The 22525-nt window shown below is 42.2% G+C and overlaps 1 protein-coding gene across 1 annotated transcript; it reads left to right on the top strand.

Moving 5' to 3' along the window:
• Positions 1-612: 612 nt before the first annotated feature.
• On the top strand, positions 613-22176 carry irag3a (inositol 1,4,5-triphosphate receptor associated 3a). Its single transcript, XM_088329769.1, has 12 exons — positions 613-813; positions 4929-5001; positions 5080-5107; positions 7175-7315; positions 9683-9814; positions 13050-13206; positions 17072-17115; positions 17185-17235; positions 19967-20118; positions 20183-20293; positions 21862-21966; positions 22040-22176. The coding sequence occupies exons 1-12, from the start codon at positions 717-719 to the stop codon at positions 22143-22145; spliced, it is 1197 nt and encodes a 398-aa protein (XP_088185895.1). The 5' UTR covers positions 613-716; the 3' UTR covers positions 22146-22176.
• The last annotated feature ends 349 nt before the right edge of the window (positions 22177-22525 follow it).

Genomic DNA, 22525 nt, shown 5'->3' on the forward strand with positions numbered 1-22525 from the left:
AGGGGTGGCAAACTCATTTTAACTCGGTGGGCCACAAGATAGAACAAACATTCTGTCGTGGGCCAGACTAGTAGATGAAAGAAAAAGTGATAAAGATATAAGAGAAGGAGAGAGGGCGGAACAAAGAAAGAAAAAGAGAGGGAGAGAGCGTGAGAAGATAATAAGTCACGAGAGAGGGGGTAAAAGAAAGGGAGAGGAAGAAAGAAATCCAAAGAGAAATAGAAAGACAGAAGGAGAGAAAGAGAAAAGGAAGTTAGAGCAAAAGAGGTTAAAAGACACAGAAAGAGACAGAGAGTGAAAGACGGACAGAGTGGGAAAAAAGGGGTGGAAAAGAAAGAGAGAGAAATAAATACAAGTACAGTGTCTTTGTTCGAGGCAACTGGCTTTGGCAACATCAAGTTGACATATTTCCACCTGCAGCTCGTTTTTCTCTTGCGCTTCTCTGAGTGTTGTCCCGCGGGCCGGATTCAATCCCTTAGCGGCCCTGATCTGGCCCGCGGGCCGCCTGGTTGACACCGGTGCTGTAGATAAACGGCCGGCTCAAAGTTGCCTGTCCTCTACTGCCTTGACAGTGGATCTTTTAATAGGATTATCTTCAGTCCTGAGAGCAAATCCACAGCAGCCAACCATAAAATGACTCTGCAGGAGAAGTTGAATCCATCTGAGTGATCAAATTGGACGATATTCGTTCAATCCCGTTAGTGTGATTGTGTCAAATGAGTCGAGAGATAAAAATGCCGAGAGGCTCAATTGACTCTCAACCGGAAGAGGAATCGAATGGCCGTCAGGCGTCTTTTCATGACAGTGATTCAGGTATGTAATTCTTCCCTTGCTAGATTTTTGTATACTAGGGGTTTATAAATGCAATCTATCGCCAAAAAGATGGAGTTAGTAATATATGTTCAAAATAATAGAGTCATGTGACTAACTAGAACATGTAACTATTGTATTGTTACATGTCAAACAAGTTACCAGTAGGTGCAGTCGATTCTCAGAAAACAAGACCCAGCATTCATAATAGCACAGGTAGTCAAACAGGCGGTCGCGGGCCAGATCAGGCCCGCTAAGGGATTGAATCTGGCCTGCGAGACAACACTCAGAGAAGCGCAAGAGGAAAACAGGCTGCAGGTTGAAATATGTCAACTTGATGTTGCCAAAGCCAGGTGCCTCTCACAAAGACACTGTACTTGTATTTATTTCTCTCTCTTTCTCTCTTTTCCACCCCACTCTGTCTCTTTCACTCTCTGTGTCTTTCTTTTTCCTCTTCCTTTGTTGCTCTTTGTCTCTCTCTGTCTTTTACCCCCTTTTGCTCTAACTTCCTTTTTTCCTTTTCTCTCTTTTCTCTTTCTCTCTTCATACCCTTCGCGCTTTCTTTTCTCTCCTTCTGTCTTTCTATTTCTCTTTGGATTTCTTTCTTCCTCTCCCTTTCTTTTCCCCCTCTCTCACGACTTTTTATCTTTTGTTTCTCACGCTCTCTCTCCCTCTTTTTCTTTCTTAGACCCGCCCTCTCTCCTTTTCCCTCCCTCTTTCTCTTATTTCTTTATCTCTCTTTTTCTTTCTCTTTAATCTACTAGTCCGGCCCCCGAAAGAATGTTTGTTCTATCGTGTGGCCCTATGAGTTTGACACCCCTGCATAATAGGGACGCTCTGAAGGCTGTGCAATTGGGCAAATAATTAAAAAGGGGAGTGATGAAAAAAATAGCAGTGTCTGGTGTTGACTGTACAAACTCAAAACTATTTTCCAAATAAAAGGTAGGATTCAGCAATCCTAATATTTAGTTGCATGACCACATATTTGTATAACTGCTACACATCTGTGTGGCACAGAGTCAACCAACTTGTGACACCTTTCCGTTATTCCACTCTGTGATTGGTCAACAATATTTCACAATTCATTTACTTTTCTTGGTTTTGCTTCACTAACACCATTTTTGATATTACACCAAAAGTTTTTGATTGGATTGAGATCTGGGGATTGGGTTGGCCATAACATGATTTTTTTATTGGTTTGGAACCAAGACTTTGCTCGTCTACTGGTGTGTTTGCGGTAATTGCCTTGTTGAAAATACCCATTTCAAGGGCATGTCTTCAGGATAAGGGAATAGAACCTCATCAAGTATCTTGTCACACACAAACTGATCCATGATCCCTGGTATGCCATAAATGGGCCCAACATCAGAGTAGAAGAAACATGCCCAGACCATCAGTGTTCTCGTTTGTCTATTATTTTTGCTGGGGACGCATCGTGTCAAATCAACGTGCGTCCCCGGGACGCAACTTTTTGGACATGAAATTGTCATTAACATTTTTTTAACAAAGATATACCGCACTCCAAACTTTTCGTCAGGCAGATCCGCTATTGTTGTTTTGGTCTCGAGTTCGAGTTGTGTAGTGAAAGTCCGTCTCTTTTTAGAGAACCGGCTTTTTCGACTCAACTCATTCAAGAGAGCCGGCTCTCAAACGGCTCACTTGCTTTGATGCATTATATTACGAATGATGATGTTGTATAAAGAAGTTAAGAGAAAGGAAATATAAAAGGAGAAAATGAAAAAGACAGGTTTGTGTTCTACAGTGAACGTCCAAACGACTTCATTTTTGAACTTTTTATAAAGATGTTTGAAAAAAAAAAGATTTTTTTGTATTTTGTTAGGGAAAATACGACAGTTTGTAAGGGCATGGAGCACACTAAATTTTGCGGACCCATAGATCTCTGTTGGGACCCAGAGATTTTTGAGCATGCGAGTCCCCGGGACCCATCGCTTTTCAGCGGTAAAATGAACACTGTGACCATGATACTTGCACCACCATGCTTCACTGTCTTCAATGTGTACTGAGGTTTGAATTCAGAGTTTGGGTGTCATCTCACGCTTGATCTGTGGCCTTTGGACTCAAAAAGGTTGACCCAGTTGATGTGTTTTTGGGCAAATTGTAACCAGTTCTGCATATGCTTTTTTTAAAAGAAGGACTTTGCGTGGGATTATATTTGAGGATTTTCTAGCCTGAACTGCCTGTTTAAGGTATCTCGATTGGATTTAAATCCTCATTGCAACTCCAGAACCTTCTTTTGTTTAGCCATCCAGAGGTGGACTCGCTGGTGTTTCGAATCGTTGTCTAGCTGCCAGGATTGGGTAGGGTTACTTTAACTTGATTACTTTCAATTACTTTTTGATTACTCCAATACCAAATATGCTATTAAAAGACAAAAGAAACTAAATATGAATAAAATGACTAAATTTTGTGCAGGCTTGGGGAGTAACGGAACACACGGAACGGCAAAAATTATGTTGGCAAGCTGTTTGGATTTATTTTCAATTTGTTTTTTTCGCATTTTATGTTAGTTTTGCCGGAGATCAAAGAGATCAAAGCCAGGAGAGAAAGCTTACCACGTGTTGTGAGTCATAATTTTATTCATATTTTGTTTATTTTGTCTTATATGAGCATATTTGGTATTGGGGTAATCCAAAAGTAATTCAAAGTAATCCAGTTAAAGTAACCCTACCCAACCCTGTTTGTGACGCCCTTAATCACAAGGAGTCTCAAAGGCCTACACAGACCCATGACAAATACAGACTATTATGACACCATCCCCTCATCTAAAACCTACACGAGGGCAAGGGAAAACTCAAAACCTCAAGTCAAGTCAAGTCATGTTTATTTGTGACCAGGGTTGGGTAGGGTTACTTCAACTTAATTACTTTCAATTTTGTGGATTACTCCAATACCAAATATGCTAATAAAAGACAAAAGAAACTAAATATGAATACAATCACTAAATTTTGTGCAGGCTTGGGGAGTAACGGAATACATGGAACGGCAAAAATGATGTTGGCAAGCTGTTTGGATTTATTTTCATTTTGTTTCTGTCGCATTTGATGTAAGTTTTCCTGGAGATCAAAGAGATCAAAGCCAGGAGAGAAAGCTTACCACGTGTTGTGAGTCATCATTTTATTCATATTTAGTTTATTTTGTCTTTTATTAGCATATTTGGTATTGGAGTAATTCAAAAGTAATTAAAATTAATCAAGTTAAAGTAACCCTACCCAACCCTGCTAACTGCATTATCAAGCGCTTGAGTTTTAGGGCACGAACTGATAGCCAGACGTTCTCCTTGAGGATCTGTTAGTAAACACTAGAATTTATTATTCAGTCAACAACAGAAAGTTGTCCTGGTTCTGAGGCAGCAAAGCGGCCCCAGACCATCACGCTGCCACCACCATGCTTTACTGTTGGCATCGTGTTCTTAATCGAATACTGTTCCGGTTTTACACCAGATTTAACAGGCTGCAAAGCTTCCAAAAGTTCCATTTTTGACTCATCAGTCCACAGAATGATTCTCCAAAAGTCTTGAGATTAATCAAGATGCTTTTTTGGCAAGTGTGACACGACACTGTGTTCTTTTGTGACAGTGTTGTTTTCGCCTGGGAACACTCGAATCATAGTGGAGTCATGAACACTGACCTAAAGTGGGGCTGCTTTGCTGCCACAGAGCCAGGACAACTTGCTGTGGTTGACGACGGGGTGATTTTTGATGTTTTACTTTTTAAAACAAATTTTGATCGAGTATTTTTCATCATAATTCAATACATCCTGTCCTTTTTTAAGGAAAAGAGAGTTTTAAAAATGCAATCGTTTTTGGGGGTGCTTCAGTTGAATTTGGGGGTGCTTGAGCATCCTTAAAAACAGGCTAGTTACGCCCATGTTTCATGGAATAATGAATTATGATTTTGATATTTTTTGTGCCCTGATAAATGGAATGTAATCTATATTTCCTTGGGTTGTCTCTGTGTGATATTAAAATTGGTTCTATGATCTGAAACATTTTGTGAGTGAAAAATAGGCAAAAACACACAGAAATCGGGAAGGGATCATATGAGTTTCCTCAGCACTGTACAATATTACTTACACGGCTTTTCTGTTTTGTATTAAAGAAAGCAGCCAGGAGGAGCCTCCACCAACCAACTGGAACGAACTGTCCATTATTGATCGAGTGGGCCTCAACAGGTCTCAGCCAGACTTCTACAAAACATGTTTTTGGTCTTAACCGTGATATCCTTCATTAATCCTTTCCTTTCTTTCCAGTGTGGAGATGTCTGAGATTGATTTGGAAGTAAGTCAAGATAGTTATTTTAATATTATTTACACAATGAAAGTTTTCATCGTATTGTTTGGACCCATTTGCCAAAATCATTGGAAGGTCTTTAAAAAAAGGGCACAGAACGTGTAGTGTTCCTCCGCACTATTGTGCAAATATGTTGCAAAATATGAGTTATTTATTCTCAAAGTCGACCTATTTGGCTTGTTTACTGCAGAGCTGTGTCATGATTACTAACTCTGATCACCTGGAGCAATCATGTGGGTGCCTTCTGATTGGCTGGCACTTCGCTCTAAAGCACGTTGCGCCCAGACCTCCTCGTCAGAGTGTACTTTTGTAACTCTGTGTGACTCTCCTGATTTCCCGTTCGTTAAAGAAGCTTACCTGTTTCTGCCTGCCTCCAATCCGACCTGTTTCCGTCCCACGCTTCGATCTCCTCTCCTCCTCCGGTAAACTCGACCTGCCTGACTTCCGCACTCCGATTGGCCACTTGATCCGAAGCTATCTCTTCGGCGCCGCTGCTGACGTCTGACGGCCATAACGTCTCCCGCAAGCCCCTGAACGCTTCCTTAAATAAAGAACTGAAACGAATGCTCTGGGGTTTCCTGGTCTGTTCTGGTCTCCTGATAAGCTGTGACATCATTGAAGGAACAGGTCACTTAAAATGCCAAATTTCATTAACACAACCTTTGAGGCAGCTCCGAAACAGAGAGCAATTGTCGTAAACAGCGATGGAATAGCGCTTATTTCTGCTTTACGTATCGTGTCGCTGGAGGACTTTGCAGAGACATGTCGCTGTCTTCATCAAAAGGAATACAATTCCAAATCGGGCTTACAACCTTGCACAGCAATCCATCACCATCGTAAAAAGTGGTGGTTATATTTTTCTGTCGTGGTTATTGATTTGTAATGACTCAAATCCTAATTTGAGGGCTGACTGCTTGGGTGCTTCTGCTGGGGAAGGCAACGTGACATCACGTGCAAAGGGTCAATAGTAATTAGCTCTGAACCACTGGTACTCTGAATAAAAACATAAAAACAGTAAAATGATCCAATAGTATATCGTAAGTGCTACTTATGTCAGTATACACAAACATGATTAGCCCAAATAAGATAAAATAATGTTGTAATGGTGGTCTGTGCAGCCCTTTTGAGACATCTTGTGAATAAATAAATGTGTCTTGATTTGACTTGTTTTGTGCGAGATGCATGGCGTATGTTTTCCTGCTGCCGTGTGTTCCTTTTTTGCCTTCGCCTCCTTTAGGTAGGTGATTGTGGTTTTTCATGTGTGTATTTCGCTCTGTGTGTTGCGGTTGGTACAATGTAGTCCAACTGGCTCCCCGTTAGTGTCAGGGCTGCCGAAGGTTTCCTGTTTTATCTGCTCCCGGTTAGCCCCCGTTAGCTGGTCATAGTGTTCTCTGGCCGTGTCTATCGGTTTAGTCCCGGCTGGGTTCGTGTTTGGCGCCGTAGCTGTTTTTCGTTGTCGGTTCCCGGTTAGCCGGCCTGCTCACTGCATGTTTTTGGTCTACCAGCCTTGCGTTTTTTTGCCAATGCTGCGGCCGCCTTTCATTAATAGTCCTGGTTAGCCCCCCTGTTAGCACTCTGTGTGTTACTTTTACCAGTTGCCCCCTTTTGGCTGCTCAAATAAAAAGAAAGCGCAAAGAAAGGGGCGGCAGTGGCTCAGGAGGTAGAGCACTCGTCTTGGGATCAAGAAATTGCAGTTCGAATCCCGGCTCCTCCGTGTTACATGTCGAAGTGTCCTTGGGTAAGACACTGAACCTCTAATGCCCCCAATAAGCATGTTAGCGCCTTACATGGCTGCTGGGCCGCTATTGGGAAATTTGAAGCACATTGTAGAGCGCTTTGGGAAGTCTTCATTGACTTGAAAAGCACTATATAAATGCAGATCATTTCATTTCATATCTCACCAGAAGCCATGTGTTGGAGGCTCTACATTACACACACTGTCCCTTTAAGAATAAAATCAACTTTTGGATTTTGGCTGAAATGACACAGAGTATATACTTTTTGTACATTGATCAAGAAAAATCATTTTCAACTGTCTCACTCTCACTTCAATAGAAGAACTTCACTCAGATTGCCTTGGCCTTCCGTTGTGACCAATTCACTTTGAAGCAGAGGCTCCAGGCGGAAGAGCATGCCAGGAACCTGGCTGAGGAGAACGTTCTGCTGGAACTTTCCAGAGGAAAGGAGACCTTGGAGGTACACCGAGCACAACACAAAAGTCATTACTTTTATTTTGGTGGAGAAACATTTTGTGAGGGGAATCACTCAAGCGTCGGTCTTCAACGTGGTGCCCGCGCCCCACTATATGAGACAGGGGATCGATACAGGATCCAGGACAGGTGTTTCCCATCATACAAACTGTCTTTGGACCTGCTGCCTTAGGACGTCCGCCCCAGGCAGCAGGACCACCATTCTTGAGTGTCCTGATCTTTGCATTAAAAAGACAAGGTAGAGGAGCTAGAGCCAGATACCTCTAGCATCAAAACACCCACTTGTCTGCCCGAACTATGAGTTGTTCAATTACTGTATGTTTTTTGTGTTCTTATCAAAAGTTATCTTTCTGTGATTGTATCTCCGTTTATTTAGTTTTTGTTTAGTTTTCACCATCATCACCAACATATTTATCCACCTCATTGGTTTGTTTATAAATAAAGATCTAGATTGGAATGAATTTGTATGATTTAATGGTGACAGCAATATGATAACAACTACACAATTCCTGAGGATCTGGAAGATGTTTGCATGAAACCAGTAACATAAAGTGTTTAGCAACAAGTTGTTAGCATGTATTTATTAAAAGCAAGTAGGATGTATATGTTATTTTGAACCTGGTTCTAGTAATAACATAGTAATAATGCTGTTATTACACTGTGTCATAACATTTTGAGTGGGCCCATTCATTTAATTGGGTCACCAGGGTATCCAGGGAAGTTTCCAGGGGTGGCCCAAGTGGGTCACTGTTCCACTAGAAATTTGACTAAGGGATGCTAACGAGTGGATGACTTGTTATTATGTAAGTGTTGGCATGACAAGTTAGCATGTATCCGTTAGCATAATTTGTTAGCATAATCGGTTAACAAATAGCCGTTCCTATGTGGCTGCATTTGACCGTTGGCATAACTTGTCAGCATGTAGCATAATTCGTTAACATGTAGCCGTTAGCATGTAGCCGTTAGCATGTAGCTGTTAGCCTAACTCGTTAGCATGAAGCTGTTAGCATGACTTATAAACATGTAGCAGTTTTTATAATTACTTATTATGTAGCCGTTAGCATGTATTGGTCAGCATATAGCCGTTAGTATGTAACTGTTAGCATGAAGCCATTATCATGAGTTGTTAGCACGTAGTTGTTAGCATATCTTGTTAGCATATAGCCGCATATTTTTTTAGCATTCAACTGTTAGCATGTCGCGGCCAGCCCAACTCGGCTCATTAACAGATTGGCTTTCTGTCTTTTTAAGCTAAGTGCGGTCTCTCTTACTTTGTCAGTCCGTCAACGAACCTCTGCCCCACAAGACGTGGGGTCTGTCTCAGTCCTGTTTTCCTGTTGGCATTTCCAGTCCCGTTTATTTTTGTCCTGTTCAATATTTTATACCAAATATATTACATGTTTTGTAATATAGTTTCCAGTTTCGTTCCCGTCTATTTTTGACCTATTTATTATTCTCTCCAGTTTTTGTTCCCGTCTTGTTGGTCCTGTTTATTTTCAATATCCTGTTTCATTATCTATCCTGTTAGCATGACTCATAAACATGTAGCAGTTATTACAATTACTTATTATGTAGCCGTTAGCATGTATTGGTCAGCATATAGCCGTTAGTATGTAACTGTTAGCATGTAGCCATTATCATGAGTTGTTAGCATGTAGTTGTTAGCATATCTTGTTAGCATATAGCCGCATATTTTTTTAGCATTCAACTGTTAGCATGTCGCGGCCAGCCCAACTCATCAATGACAGGGTTTACAGCTGGCTTGAGCTAATATTTGCCAGGTGCGCATGTAGCTGTTAGCATCAACTTGATAGCATCCACCATTTGTCCGAGGTTATATTTAATGTGGGCAGGGTTGGATAGGGTTACTTTAACTGGATTACTTTCAATGACTTTTGGATTACTCCAATACCAAATATGCTAATAAAAGACAAAAGAAACTAAATATGAATCAAATGACTAAATTATGTGCAGGCTTAGGGAGTAACGGAATGCACGGAACGGCAAAAACGATGTTGCCAAGCTGTTTGGATTTATTTTCATTTTGTTTCTGTCGCATTTGATGTTCGTTTTGCCGGAGATCAAAGCGATCAAAGCCAGGAGAGAAAGCTTACCACGTGTTGTGAGTCATCATTTTATTCATATTTAGTTTCTTTTGTCTTTTATTAGCATATTTGGTATTGGAGTCATCGAAAAGTCATTGAAAGTAATCCAGTTAAAGTAATCCTACCCAACCCTGCATATGGTTGATAACAATAATAACAATAACAACCATAATATTAGTCTTGATGATAGTTATGATAATAATAATGAAGAACAATAAAATGGATTGTGTGTTTGTGGTGTTTGATAGTCACTGAAGGGCCTGTGTCTGGACAGCAAGCGCAGTCAAATCCTGCAACGGCTGGAGTTGTCTCTGGACATCCTTACTGGCACCGTCGAACGCATCTCCAACACGGCCGAAGTACTTGGAGCCGTGCACCAGGTAATCGGAATACTCAGGCTCGCATGTGTTATCGACTTCCGTTGAATTGTCTTTATTGTCATTGATATCGACGTTGCGTATGCGACGAGATCAGACATGACGCAACGTGTAAAAAAGACTCAAGAGAAAAAGGACAAAAGACTATCATGATAAATAGTAAAACGTAGTTTGGGTTGGGTTGGATCCCTTAACCCCGAGGATGACAGGGACACCATTTCCTGTGGTGTGTCTTGGTCGAGTACAGCCTGGTGGTGCCCATCTCTCTCCAGGCCAACATTATCAGGAAACCAGAACAGACCAAGAAACCCCAGAGCATTCGTTTTAGTTCTTTATTTAAGGAAGCGTTCAGGGCTTGCGGGAGACGTGATGGCTGTCAGACGTCAGCAGCGGCGCTGGGGAGAAAACTTCAGAATGAGTCCGGAATCGAAGTGCGTAAGTCAGGCAGGTCGTGTTTACCGGGACTGGAGAGGAGAACGAAGCGTGGGACGGAAACAGGTCGGATCAGAGGCAGGCAGAAACGGGTAAGCAGAGTTCTTAAATGAACGGGATATCAGGAGAAACACACAATGTTGCAAAATGTACACTCTGACACTGAACTCTGGGTGCAGCACGCTTAAGAGAGAAGTGCCAGCCAATCAGAAGGCGCCCACCCAGGCGCCACACGATTGCTCCAGGTGATCAGAGTTAGTAATCATGACATACATATGTTTCCACCCGGTCTCAAACCAGGGACCTTCTGCAATTAGATGAATGTGCTACCGTAGTGCTTAGAATACTGAGTTATGAAAAATAATGGTGAATCGTAACAGTTGTCACGGTTGTCATGGCGCCCAATTGGCCCCGCCAGTGTGGCGCCAGCTGCGGCTCATTAACAGATTGGCTTTCCGTCTTTTTAAGCTAAGTGCGGTCTCTCTTACTTTGTCAGTCCGTCAACGAACCTCTGCCCCACAAGACGTGGGGTCTGTCTCGGTCCTGTTTTCCTGTTGGTATTTCCAGTCCCGTTTATTTTTGTCCTGTTTAATATCAGTTTCCAGTTTCGTTCCCGTCTATTTTTGACCTATTTATTATTCTCTCCAGTTTTTGTTCCCGTCTTGTTGGTCCTGTTTATTTTCGATATCCTGTTTCATAATCTATCCTGTCTGTCTGGTATCGACCCCATCTGTCTGATATCAACTCGGGGAATTGGAATCGATCTCGTCGGTCTCTGGCTTCCACGCCAGACCGCTGTGCATGACTCCCCATTTCCCTTAAAATAAAAGGCTTGTGTGAGAACGTCACACGTTTGGGTCCTGATCCCGTTCTGGTAGTGTAATGAACATTTCGCAGCAGGAATTAAAAAAAATAAAAAATAAAAAAATAAATCACAAGGTAAACATTTTCACAGTTTCATGGAATAACGTATATTTTCACAAAAAAACAAAAAACAAACCCAAAATAAGTTGCTAGATATGTTAAAAAAAAGCTGCAATTCACACTACTATTCAAAACCAATACAACCCTTAAGAACTATTTTTGGCAATAAAACCTTTAACTGTGACACCTTAAAAACATCAATGATAACTTCATAAAATTACGATATTATTTATGAATATAAGCACACTACTCACCCAAAAATCATTTTCTTAACGATGTCCAGCTTTTCTCAAAAACTCCGCCTTCAAAATGGCTTTGACAGTAAATCTGACACCAAATCCATTTCTTTACCTCCTTCAAAACATTGTGGGTTGCCAAAAAATTCTACAATCAACAAAATATACTGTATTTCCCTTTCAGCTGGGTTGACTGCGGGCAGTTGGTGCGATCGTTTTGGTGAATTACTGCCCCCCCCTATGTTTGTTAAGTGGTAGGTTTTCTCCACGCCTTCTAGCAGGCCCATTTAAACCAATTCGATAGTTGATTGGCTAAGCTAACAGCGATATCACATTGATGTTATGCTGCAGGACACCTTCACAGAAAATATTGAAGGCCTCTGGGCAGATTTCTGCCTACTAACAAGTACAGTGGAACCTCGGTTTTCGAACGCCTCTCAGTTCGGACAAATCGGTGTTCGACCAAAAATTTCGAAAAATTCTTGCTTCGCTTTTCGGTCAAAAAATCGGAGTTCGAACGCCGGTACGCTAGGGTGCGATGCTGAGCGGCGTACGGGTGTTTTAGCCCCTAATTATGCCTCTGAAGAAGGTCGGTGCAAGCAGGACAGGTCAAAAAAGACAAGTTGTTCGTCCAACTATTGCCTTTAAGAAAGACATAATAGCTAAATATGAAAGAGGTGTACGAATTTCCGATCTTGCTAGTGAATACAGCATGGCTAAATCTACTATCAGTACGATAGTAAAGAATAAGGAGGCTGTAAAATCGAGTGATGCGGCTAAGGAAGTTAGCGCCATAAGCAAGCAACTGCCGCAAGAGGTTGAAAAACTTTTGAGCATTTATCTCTCCCCACCGTCCATCACAAAGGTAAGAAATCCTATTCATAATCCTTTTTTAAAATTTTTACACGTTCATGTTAGCGTAATCTTTCGTACGGAAGATTACGCTAACGCGAACGTACGATTAGCCTGGGTTAGCTTCATGTTTACGTTCATTGTAAACATTCAGGGTGTTGGAACGGATTAAAACGATTTTACTTTACTTTTAATGGGAAAAACGATTTCGGTGATTGAACAAATCGGTTTCGAACAGGGTTCTGGAACGGATTATGGTCGAGAACCGAGGTTCCACTGTAATCCTGAATTGTGATTGGTTTAATGCTTAAACAAGAAAGCACACGTCTAGAAGCAGCGTCAGCAGGGTAAAATCAATGAAAGGAAGCTGACAGACAATTTAGAATGACTGTATCTATCATTTGTGGCTTTATTTAGGAACATAACCAAAAAACAGCATCGATCATTAATTAACAAGTATTGATGGGCAAAATACAATTAACACCACATGATTTAGAAGATCTGTTATTTTGAATCTGGTTCTAGTAATAACATAGTAATAATGTTGTTATTACACTGTGTCATAACATTTTTAGTGGGCCAATTCATTTCATTGGGTCACCAGGGTATCCAGGGAAGTTTCCAGGGGTGGCCCAAGTGGGTCACTGTTCCACTTGAAATTTGACCAAGGGATGCTAACGAGTGGATGACTTGTTATTATGTATGATTAAATTATTGTTTAGGCCAGCAGAAAATGTCCTGCAGGCCCCCACCGCCCACCACTGATAGAACCCCCTGCCTATTTTCTACAACAGGAGGCCCGTGTGAGCCGAGCGGTGGAGCTCATGGTGGCTCATGTGGAGAACGTGAAGAGGCAGCTGGAGCAACGTGAGGCGGGGCTGGAGGAGGCCAAGAAAATTATTCAGCAGCAGAACTTTTGCAAGGGCATCAATGAACCTGGAGCTCCACTGGGTTTGTCAGAAATTTTCTTGAAGCTTTTGTTTGTGTAACACCTATGCCATTAGCCTAGTGCTTCTCAATTATTTCCTCTTACGCTCCCCCTCTGAAGAAGAAATCCTCTCGCCCCCCTAAGATGAACCAACCACCATTTTGAACTTATCAAGCACACCGCTCTTTGCCCTTCTCCCTCCGTGGTCGCAGTGAAGTGCTACGTACGCTTTGTCAAACCTTCTTGTCTTTGCTTATGGGAGGAGACTTTTGTTTATCTCTTTACCCCATCCCTCCTTGCCTGTCTCGTTAGCCGGGTTAAATATTTTCTCATGGGGTCGCTTGAGGGTCTGCTCCACTTTTGCACTACACTTCAGACTCAATGCTTATATTCCGTGCTATATGAACTCCATCCATCCATTATCTGCACCGCTTATCCTCAGTAGGGTTGCGGGGGTGCTGGAGCCCATGTTTGCCAGCCAGTCGCAGGGCACACACAGACAGACAATTCACACCTAGGGCCAATTTGGACCAGCCAATTAACCTGAAATGCATGTTTTTGGAATGTTAGAGGAAACCGGAGTGCCCGGAGGAAACCCACATAAGCACGGGGAGAACATGCAAACTCCACACAGGCGGTTCAATCTCATGATCTCAGAACTGTGCCGCACACGCGCTAACCACTGCGCCGCCGTGCTACCCCATTTATATGAACTCCGTAGAGGCTAAATGTAAACAAAACACTCAGCCAATTGGAAAGACACTGCGCCCTAGTGTAGTGGAGGTGCAATTGCACTTTATTCTGGGAAAGATAAAAATAAAATGTTCCCCGAAATGGGCCCGCGGCCCCTTGACGGAGCCTCGCACCCCCGAGGGGGGGGCGCCCCACTATTTGAGAGCCTATTTGTTAGGCAGCGGAAAGAAAAGCTATTGGACTAGTTTTAATTTTGATGAGTGCTAAAATTAAATGTATTTCAACAAAAGCTGGCAATTATTGAATTAATGAGAAAGACAATATACAACATTTAAAATAAATTACAGTTAAGTATGGTGCTAGATTTTGAAATCATAAATTTAAATCTTGGTTTATGCGCATTGATAGGGTTTTAGAATCAATCTACAGATAAATCTGTTTCATGTCAGAATTTATAGTCACACAACGACATACTTCAAATTCCAATGAAATTTCAAATGAATAACAAGAAGGTTCATCAAATAAACAAAGAAACCCAAGAAAGTTCACTAAATAATCAAAGAAAACACAATTCCAGAGAAGAGAACCCCAAATCCATGGGTATCACTGGTTTCTCAAAGTTCATGAGTCCAAAGTCAAGACCTAAGGAATAATCCAGTTCCTACCGCAACCTGGATGTGAAGCTTTATGATGAATCAGATCCTTGTTAGATTCCTGGTTTGGGTAGCTCACCACTCGGATCACCAAGATTTCCAATCGTCGAAGAGATCGAATAATTTTCTCTGGAAGGTAAAGAACCTGGTCAAAACTCTTTTGTTCCGTTTTTTGTCCATTGTGACTCACCGTCACAGGTGGAGTCGACAAAGAAAACGAGAGATTTCCAAGAAACCTCTTGTTAACGATTGCTGTCATTCGGGCAGAGGTCGAGCAAAACGGGGGCTCTGCCAAGCTTTTACCAAAAAGACGTTTTCAAAAATGTTTCTGTACCTCCCTCGGTCCACGTTTTTGTTATCTGTTAGCTGCGTGTTGGCTAATACATGCTAACACTACCGAGCTAGCTTGCTACAGTTGAGCAGTTTTAAGTCAAAAACACTTACTCCGTAACATTCGTTTGTACCCCAAGTGGATTGGCTGGCGCTAAGCTATGTGCTTCTCAAAGTTTTTTCATTTTCCTTATGCTGAGGTTTTTGAGTTTTTCCCAGCACTCATGTAGGTTTTAGATCAGGGGCTGGTGTCATAATAGTCTGTAGTCTGGTATAGTCTGTGATCTGTGCATCCCTTTGAGACTCTTTGTGATTAAGGGATATACAAATAAACATGACTTGACTTGAGGTTTTTGAGTTTTTCCTTGCCCTCATGTAGGTTTTAGATCAGGGGATGGTGTCATAACAGTCTGTGGTTTGCAATAGTCTGTGATCAGTGCAGCCCTTTGAGACTCCTTGTGATTAAGGGATATACAAATAAACATGACTTGATTTGAGGTTTTTGAGTTTTTCCTTGCTATCATGTAGGTTTTAGATCAGGGGATGGTGTCATAACAGTCTGTGGTTTGCAATAGTCTGTGATCAGTGCAGCCCTTTGAGACTCCTTGTGATTAAGGGATATACAAATAAACATGACTTGATTTGAGGTTTTTGAGTTTTTCCTTGCTATCATGTAGGTTTTAGATCAGGGGATGGTGTCATAACAGTCTGTGGTTTGCAATAGTCTGTGATCAGTGCAGCCCTTTGAGACTCTTTGTGATTAAGGGATATACAAATAAGCATGACTTGAGGTTTTTGAGTTTTTCCTAGCCGTCATGTAGGTTTTAGATCAGGGGATGGTGTCATAAGAGTCTGTGGTTTGCAAAAGTCTGTGATCAGTGCAGCCCTTTGAGACTCTTTGTGATTAAGGGATATACAAATAAGCATGACTTGAGGTTTTTGAGTTTTTCCTTGCCCTCATGTAGGTTTTAGATCAGGAGATGGTGTAATAATAGTCTGTGGTTTGCAATAGTCTGTGATCTGTGCAGCCCTTTGAGACTCTTTGTGATTAAGGGATATACAAATAAGCATGACTTGAGGTTTTTGAGTTTTTCCTTGCCCTCATGTAGGTTTTAGATCAGGAGATGGTGTAATAATAGTCTGTGGTTTGCAATAGTCTGTGATCTGTGCAGCCCTTTGAGACTCTTTGTGATTAAGGGATATACAAATAAGCATGACTTGAGGTTTTTGAGTTTTTCCTAGCCGTCATGTAGGTTTTAGATCAGGGGATGGTGTCATAAGAGTCTGTGGTTTGCAATAGTCTGTGATCAGTGCAGCCCTTTGAGACTCTTTGTGATTAAGGGATATACAAATAAGCATGACTTGAGGTTTTTGAGTTTTTCCTAGCCGTCATGTAGGTTTTAGATCAGGGGATGGTGTCATAAGAGTCTGTGGTTTGCAATAGTCTGTGATCAGTGCAGCCCTTTGAGACTCTTTGTGATTAAGGGATATACAAATAAGCATGACTTGAGGTTTTTGAGTTTTTCCTAGCCGTCATGTAGGTTTTAGATCAGGGGATGGTGTCATAAGAGTCTGTGGTTTGCAATAGTCTGTGATCAGTGCATCCCTTTGAGACTCCTTGTGATTAAGGGATATACAAACAAACATGACTTGATTTGAGGTTTTTGAGTTTTTCCTTGCCCTCATGTAGGTTTTAGATCAGGAGATGGTGTAATAATAGTCTGTGGTTTGCAATAGTCTGTGATCAGTGCAGCCCTTTGAGACTCTTTGTGATTAAGGGATATACAAATAAGCATGACTTAACTTGATGTTTTTGAGTTTTTCCTTGCCCTCATGTAGGTTTTAGATCAGGAGATGGTGTAATAATAGTCTGTGGTTTGCAATAGTCTGTGATCAGTGCAGCCCTTTGAGACTCTTTGTGATCAAGGGCGTCACAAATAGACATGACCTGACTATTGTCGGTCCCAGGTCCAGTCTGTCGTCTACGCTTTCGTGCCTGTTCTGTCCGTAGTGAGCAAAGACCAAGTACATTGTAGGGGTTCTAGCTATGATGTCTATGATGTCTTTGATGTATTTTCTTACAAAACTTTGTTGAAACAGGGAATAAAAAATCATTGTTCGCTCATTAAAATCATTTACTTCTGACTTTTTAACAGGGTTTATATCTGTTTTCCCGAACATTTGACTTGACTTGATTTTTTTTCACCACTAGATGACACCGACGAAAGTGACGGCTGGAAAAAAGGCTTCCAACAGGTATCTGGACATATCCTCCTTGGTAACACGGCTACCAAACATCATATACAATCCTCTTGTCTTTGTTAGAATGGCGTCCGTCGAAGAGTCAGTGTGTCATTGATTCAAAGTGACACTCAGGTGAGGATTCTAGTGCACTGAAAATTCTCCCGTTAGAAAAATGTATCGATATATTTTTTTAAATCCCTGTTAATTTTTTTACAGACAATTCTGTACATTTTATATTAGAGGGACGGCGTTCAAGATTTGACCACTAGATGTCACTGTATAGTGTCGTGCAACCAAAAACGTGTGCTAAACAGCACAAGAAATAATACTAACTACAGAGACTTAAAGTGATCAAAATGGAACATTTTTCTTCTCATTTTTTTGACCAGCCCTTCACAAAGAAAGTTGGGAAAGGAAATCAATGAAGGTAGAAGGGAAACAAATAGACAGAAAGACAGAAAGTAAGGCAAACAACAATAAGAAAAAAGGCAAGAAGAAACACTAAAGAAAAAACATGATTAAACACCGGAGTTCCCCAAGAGTGCGTACTAAGTCCTTTACTCAACTCCTTGTACACCCATGACTGCCTCGCCTCCTCTGCGGCCAACCTCATCATCAAGTTTGGCCGACCACCACCCTACTTGAGCTAATCTCCAACATGATGAACACTGTACTCCCTCATAAACAATCCTATTTTTACACTGCTTGGTGTGTAATCACAAAAGACAGTCAGGTCCCGTTTCTCCCACCCAAAGGGAGGCTACCTTCTTGTCTACCAGGGTGAACCCCAAAGTAAGGGTGCTGAGCCTGGGGAAAACTAATATGTCCTCCAAGAGCCAAGAAGAAATCTGCAGGCTCAAGAGCGTTTTCCACCCGGACCCCGGTGCTGTAGAATGCTCTGTCCCTCATTAATGCTCTGCGCCTCTCAACACAGTCAACTCCAGAGTGGAAGAGAGTCCAACCCCTTTCGAGAAGACTAATACCAAAACCCGCAATCTGTGTGGGGGTGAGTCGGATTATAATTCGTAGGAACTTCTTTGCCTCCAAAAATCTTGTTCCAGGAAATAGATAGACAATTTTCTCATGAGGGAATAGCTAAAGCGTTGTTTCTTTGCTAAAAAGGATACGTACATTTTGGAAAGTTTTTGTTGTTGTCGGAGAAAACCTAGATATACCTTTGGCTAGATCCAGGGGCTTGAGCATAAAGGCTACCCTTTGCCTACCGGGGTAAACCCCAACATACATGCACAGAGTAAGGTGTAAATTATAGTACACACCCTTGTCCTGCGCCTCTTACATTAGGCAACTCCAGAGTGGAAGAGAGTCCAACCCCCTCTTGAAAGGACTGGAATTGAGTCCAACTATATCATATAGCTAGATCTACTCAATCTCACACACAAGCTCAAACTCTTTCGATCTGAAACCACCATGCTGGCAAGAAAAAGGGTCCAGGTGCTGGTCCACTGACTCATCCCGGTTCGTCCTTCCTCCTTATTTCCTCACCAGTCAGAAACGACAGGAAAATAAAAGTATGAGGTCGGCATCAATCATAAGCTATAAAATGTAAATGTGTCTTAAGTCTAGATATAAAGACTTCCCCTGAGGTTACAGATCTAATCTCAGGTGAAAGAGCATTCTACAGCACCGGGGTCTGGGTGAAAAACTGTTGGGTCTAAAAAGACCACTGATGTGTGGGAGAGCTATAAAAATTAGCTAACGCTAGAAGGAAATTCAGGCAAAGACTTGTTTTGTTTTTTAACAACTGCTGCTGGAGAAAGAGCGGGAGGAACGGATAATTTACTGGCTCTCTGCTCGCTGGTCACGCTCCCTCTGGGTCTCCCCCAGTCTGCCTTTGTGTTTTATTGAAATCACAAGACATGGAAAAGTACTGATATGTAAAAGTACCAACACATTCAAACAAAGACAGGAAGACTAAGAGATGACTTCAAAATGATTAGAAATACACACCTTGGGTAAATACGTTTAAGCCTACTACAAAAACGCTCGAGCCTGCAGATTTCTTCTTGGCTCTTGGAGTCACAAGTCGACCGGCATTTTCAGAGCAGAGGCTCCGTGCAGGAACATAGGGGGAAATCAAATCGGAGAGATAAGAGGGGGCAAATCCATGCAAACATTTGTATATTAGTAACAGAACCTTAAAGTCAAATCTTAAACAGAAAGGGAAACAGTGCAAGTTAGCTAAAATTGGAGTGACATAGTCAAACTTTGTTGTCCGAGTAATGTCTCGCTGCCGCATTTTGTATCAGCAGCAAACTTTTGATGCTAGACATCGGGAGACCAGGGAGCATTACAGTTCTCAAGTGGAGCAGTAATTAAAACGTGAATCATAATCAGGATCTGAATTCGACAGCATCGGGCACATCTTCGCAAAAAGTGACATTCCATGTTCCAAAAGCCAGCTTCTATAGCTTGGGATTGGTCTGCCAAGGTCCAGTCTTTTGGCTGTTGCCCAGCTCTCTATGCGCCTGAAGCCTTTGTGAAAGAAGACCCACGTCGCCCCTTCGAGTTCAACCTGGTGGGTCCTGCCGAAAAGCAGACCAGACTACCAGGACTAATTCCAAAGGAAAGGGAGGCGGTTGGTGGCAACCTGCGTAGGGGCAAGGGAATTTGTGCTCCAAATTTCCCGATCCTTTTTTCATTGGGACGTCGCAAACCTCTTAGGTCTCTGGAGTTTTGGAGGTTGTCCACTGGGTTTTGGTGCAATGAGACAAGTCCTTGAGATATAGATAAAAATATAGATAAAACTTCTGAGACTCAAACCCTTAACACTAAATCTCTCCGAATGATTCATTCTGTCTTTCCCTCTGTATGACTCGACTTGCCTGTGTGTCATCCTCTCCAGAAACCGAAACAGGAGTCCAAAAAGCGTGCCTCTCATCATGGGGATGCTGAAGCGTCCAGTAAGTCGTTTCCTGCCTGCCCTTCTCCCTGTTTGAGTTCAGCGTCAAGTTGCAACGCCATCAACAAGGACGACTTCAGTTTTGGCGATGACAGGTGCTGCTTCGTTCCAACTCCATACCACCTTGCTTCTTTCTATTAACAAATGATCTTCTTCCAGGTCACTTGATCCAGTTGGAGTGTCTGTTCCAATGCCCTTGTCAGAGCAGGCTAACCATCCATCTCCCAGCCCAAGCCAAGCAGCGATTAGCACAAAGGCTCCACACAAAAGGTTAATACATTATGAGCACTTGCAGGTTTACTTTTTCGAGAAGTTTATAAGGCCAGTTTAGTGTTTGGCGAACATTTCTTGTTTTCAAACAGATATGTTTCAACGTTTACTGTAATGCTTCCTCTACTTCAGGGGTCTCAAACTCAATTTACAGTACTGACTGGGGTAAAGCCTGGGGGTGGCTTGGCCAAATTCGCTTTTTAACAAAAGAGCTCTGAAAAAAAATGGCACACGTAAAGCCTGTCTTTTGTAACAAAATCTGAAACTAAACTAAACTGTATAAACAGAGACAAAAAAGAACAATGACGGGTGGATAAAAAAAGGCAGTGTGAGAGAAGCTCGGTCTATGCCAAATGTAATGATTTTAGCCCCGACCGGCCCAAAATAGGATCGGGTTGGGTCCGGCCTGGGCTTATGACTTTACCTCTAGGCTGAAAGTGGCGGACAAAACCTTCAATTTAGGTTTATTTATACGGCCCTTAATTACAAGAAGGCTCAAAGGGATGTACAGACTACTACATATATTACACCACATCATTAACATTAAATAGAGGTAATAACAGAAAGTTCGGTTTGTAGCTTCCTGAAGTCAACATCATTCATAAGCTATTGAATATAAGTCTGTTTTAAGCCTACATATAAACACTTCCACTGTGGTTACAGACTGACTTTGGTGGATTGGTGGACTAGCTTGCGTTCAGATACAAACTAGGAATCTGATTGGCTAAACCAACAGGTATTTGAAAGCCTGATGTTACCGCACAGGGCCTTAAGGATTTTTTTGTAAAAGACTGGGTAGATTTATGAGACGAGCAACAACTATTGGCTCAAATGTGATTGGTTAAATGCTTGAATATGAAAGCACAAATCTGGAAGCAGCGTAACCAGGGAGAAGCAATGAAAGGAAGCTCATCTCATCTCTCATCTCATCAGCTGCACCGCTTATCCTCAGTAGGGTCGCGGGGGTGCTGGAGCCCATCCCAGCAATCATCGGGCAGTGGGCAGGGGACACCCTGGACTGGTTGCCAGCCAATCGCAGGGCACACAGGGACAGACAACTCACTCGCTCAGTCACACCTAGGGACAATTTGGACCGGCCAATTCACCTGAAATGCATGTTTTTGGAATGTGGGAGGAAACCGGAGTGCCCGGAGGAAACCCACGCAAGCACGGGGAGAACATACAAACTCCGCACAGTAAGGCCGCGAGCTGGATTTGAACCCACTTAGGAGGTTCCCACGACCACAGAACTGTGCCGCACACGCGCTAACCACTGCGCCGTCGTGCTGCCCTGAAAGGAAGCTAACAAACGAATTTGATATTATTTGGAATGGAAGTATTGATGGCCAAAATAGAATTACCATCACATGATTGAGATGTTTTAGGCCAGCAGAGAAGTCCTTGCAGGCCCCGACAACCCACCACAGTCAAAATGATAGCCCTTCATGCAAATCCGTATCAAAAAATAGCTTTCAGTTTCAAAAGGTGGTCTAAATAAACATCACGTCGCCACCAAATGGTCAAACGTAAATTACAGGGGCAGAACAATTACCATTATGGTCTTTCAGTTGCTCTCAGGACATAAAGCTGAGGCACAAGAGCAAATCTTCTGTGGCAAAGAAAAAAGCCGACAAGGAAAAGAAGAGGACCAACACCTGCCAGCGAGTATCTGTGTAAATCTTTGACTTTGTTAAAAAATAACCCAGATGAAAAAAATGTGAATAATCATCATGACATTTTCTTTAGAGATGGACCACTGAGGAACCACCACCGACTGGCACGCTGTCGCTCTCTTCTCTTCTCTGTCTTTGTTCTTCTCTCCTTCATAACCTGGATTACTCTCTTTGTGTGAAATAAAGGAGAATCTTTGATGGAAAACGAAATTGTTGAGTACTTGTACATTAATAGTTAGGTCTTTGAAAAAAAAATGTTGGCCAATCTAGATGTTCTGGCCTGTATTGGCTGGTATCTCCTTCCTGAGAGCAGCAGGTGGAAAAGGTGGTGAGTTGGATGGTGCTGGTCCCACAGTATGTTGTGGTCTCTTCTGAGACAGCAAGTGGTGTAGGCAGTGTTCTCGTTTGCCCGCGTCCCCGTGTCCTAGACGCATCATTTTTGCTGGGGACGCATAGTGTGAAATCAACATGCGTCCCCGGGACGCAACTTTTTTGACACAAAATTGACATTATTACCCGATTACCGCAAATTCCGGACTATAGAGCGCACCTGATTATA

Source organism: Urocampus carinirostris, chromosome 3 (genome assembly GCF_059441175.1).
Source record: "Urocampus carinirostris isolate Australia breed hairy pipefish chromosome 3, RoL_Ucar_1.0, whole genome shotgun sequence".
Lineage (NCBI taxonomy): Eukaryota > Metazoa > Chordata > Actinopteri > Syngnathiformes > Syngnathidae > Urocampus > Urocampus carinirostris.

Bases quoted from the DNA above. Each gene is read 5' to 3' on its own strand.
- irag3a (XM_088329769.1), top strand. From the start codon at position 717: ATGAGTCGAGAGATAAAAATGCCGAGAGGCTCAATTGACTCTCAACCG. The intron at 17,116-17,184 runs GTATCTGGACAT...TGTCTTTGTTAG, and splicing joins GGAAAAAAGGCTTCCAACAG to AATGGCGTCCGTCGAAGAGT. The intron at 20,294-21,861 runs GTTAATACATTA...ATGGTCTTTCAG, and splicing joins ACAAAGGCTCCACACAAAAG to TTGCTCTCAGGACATAAAGC.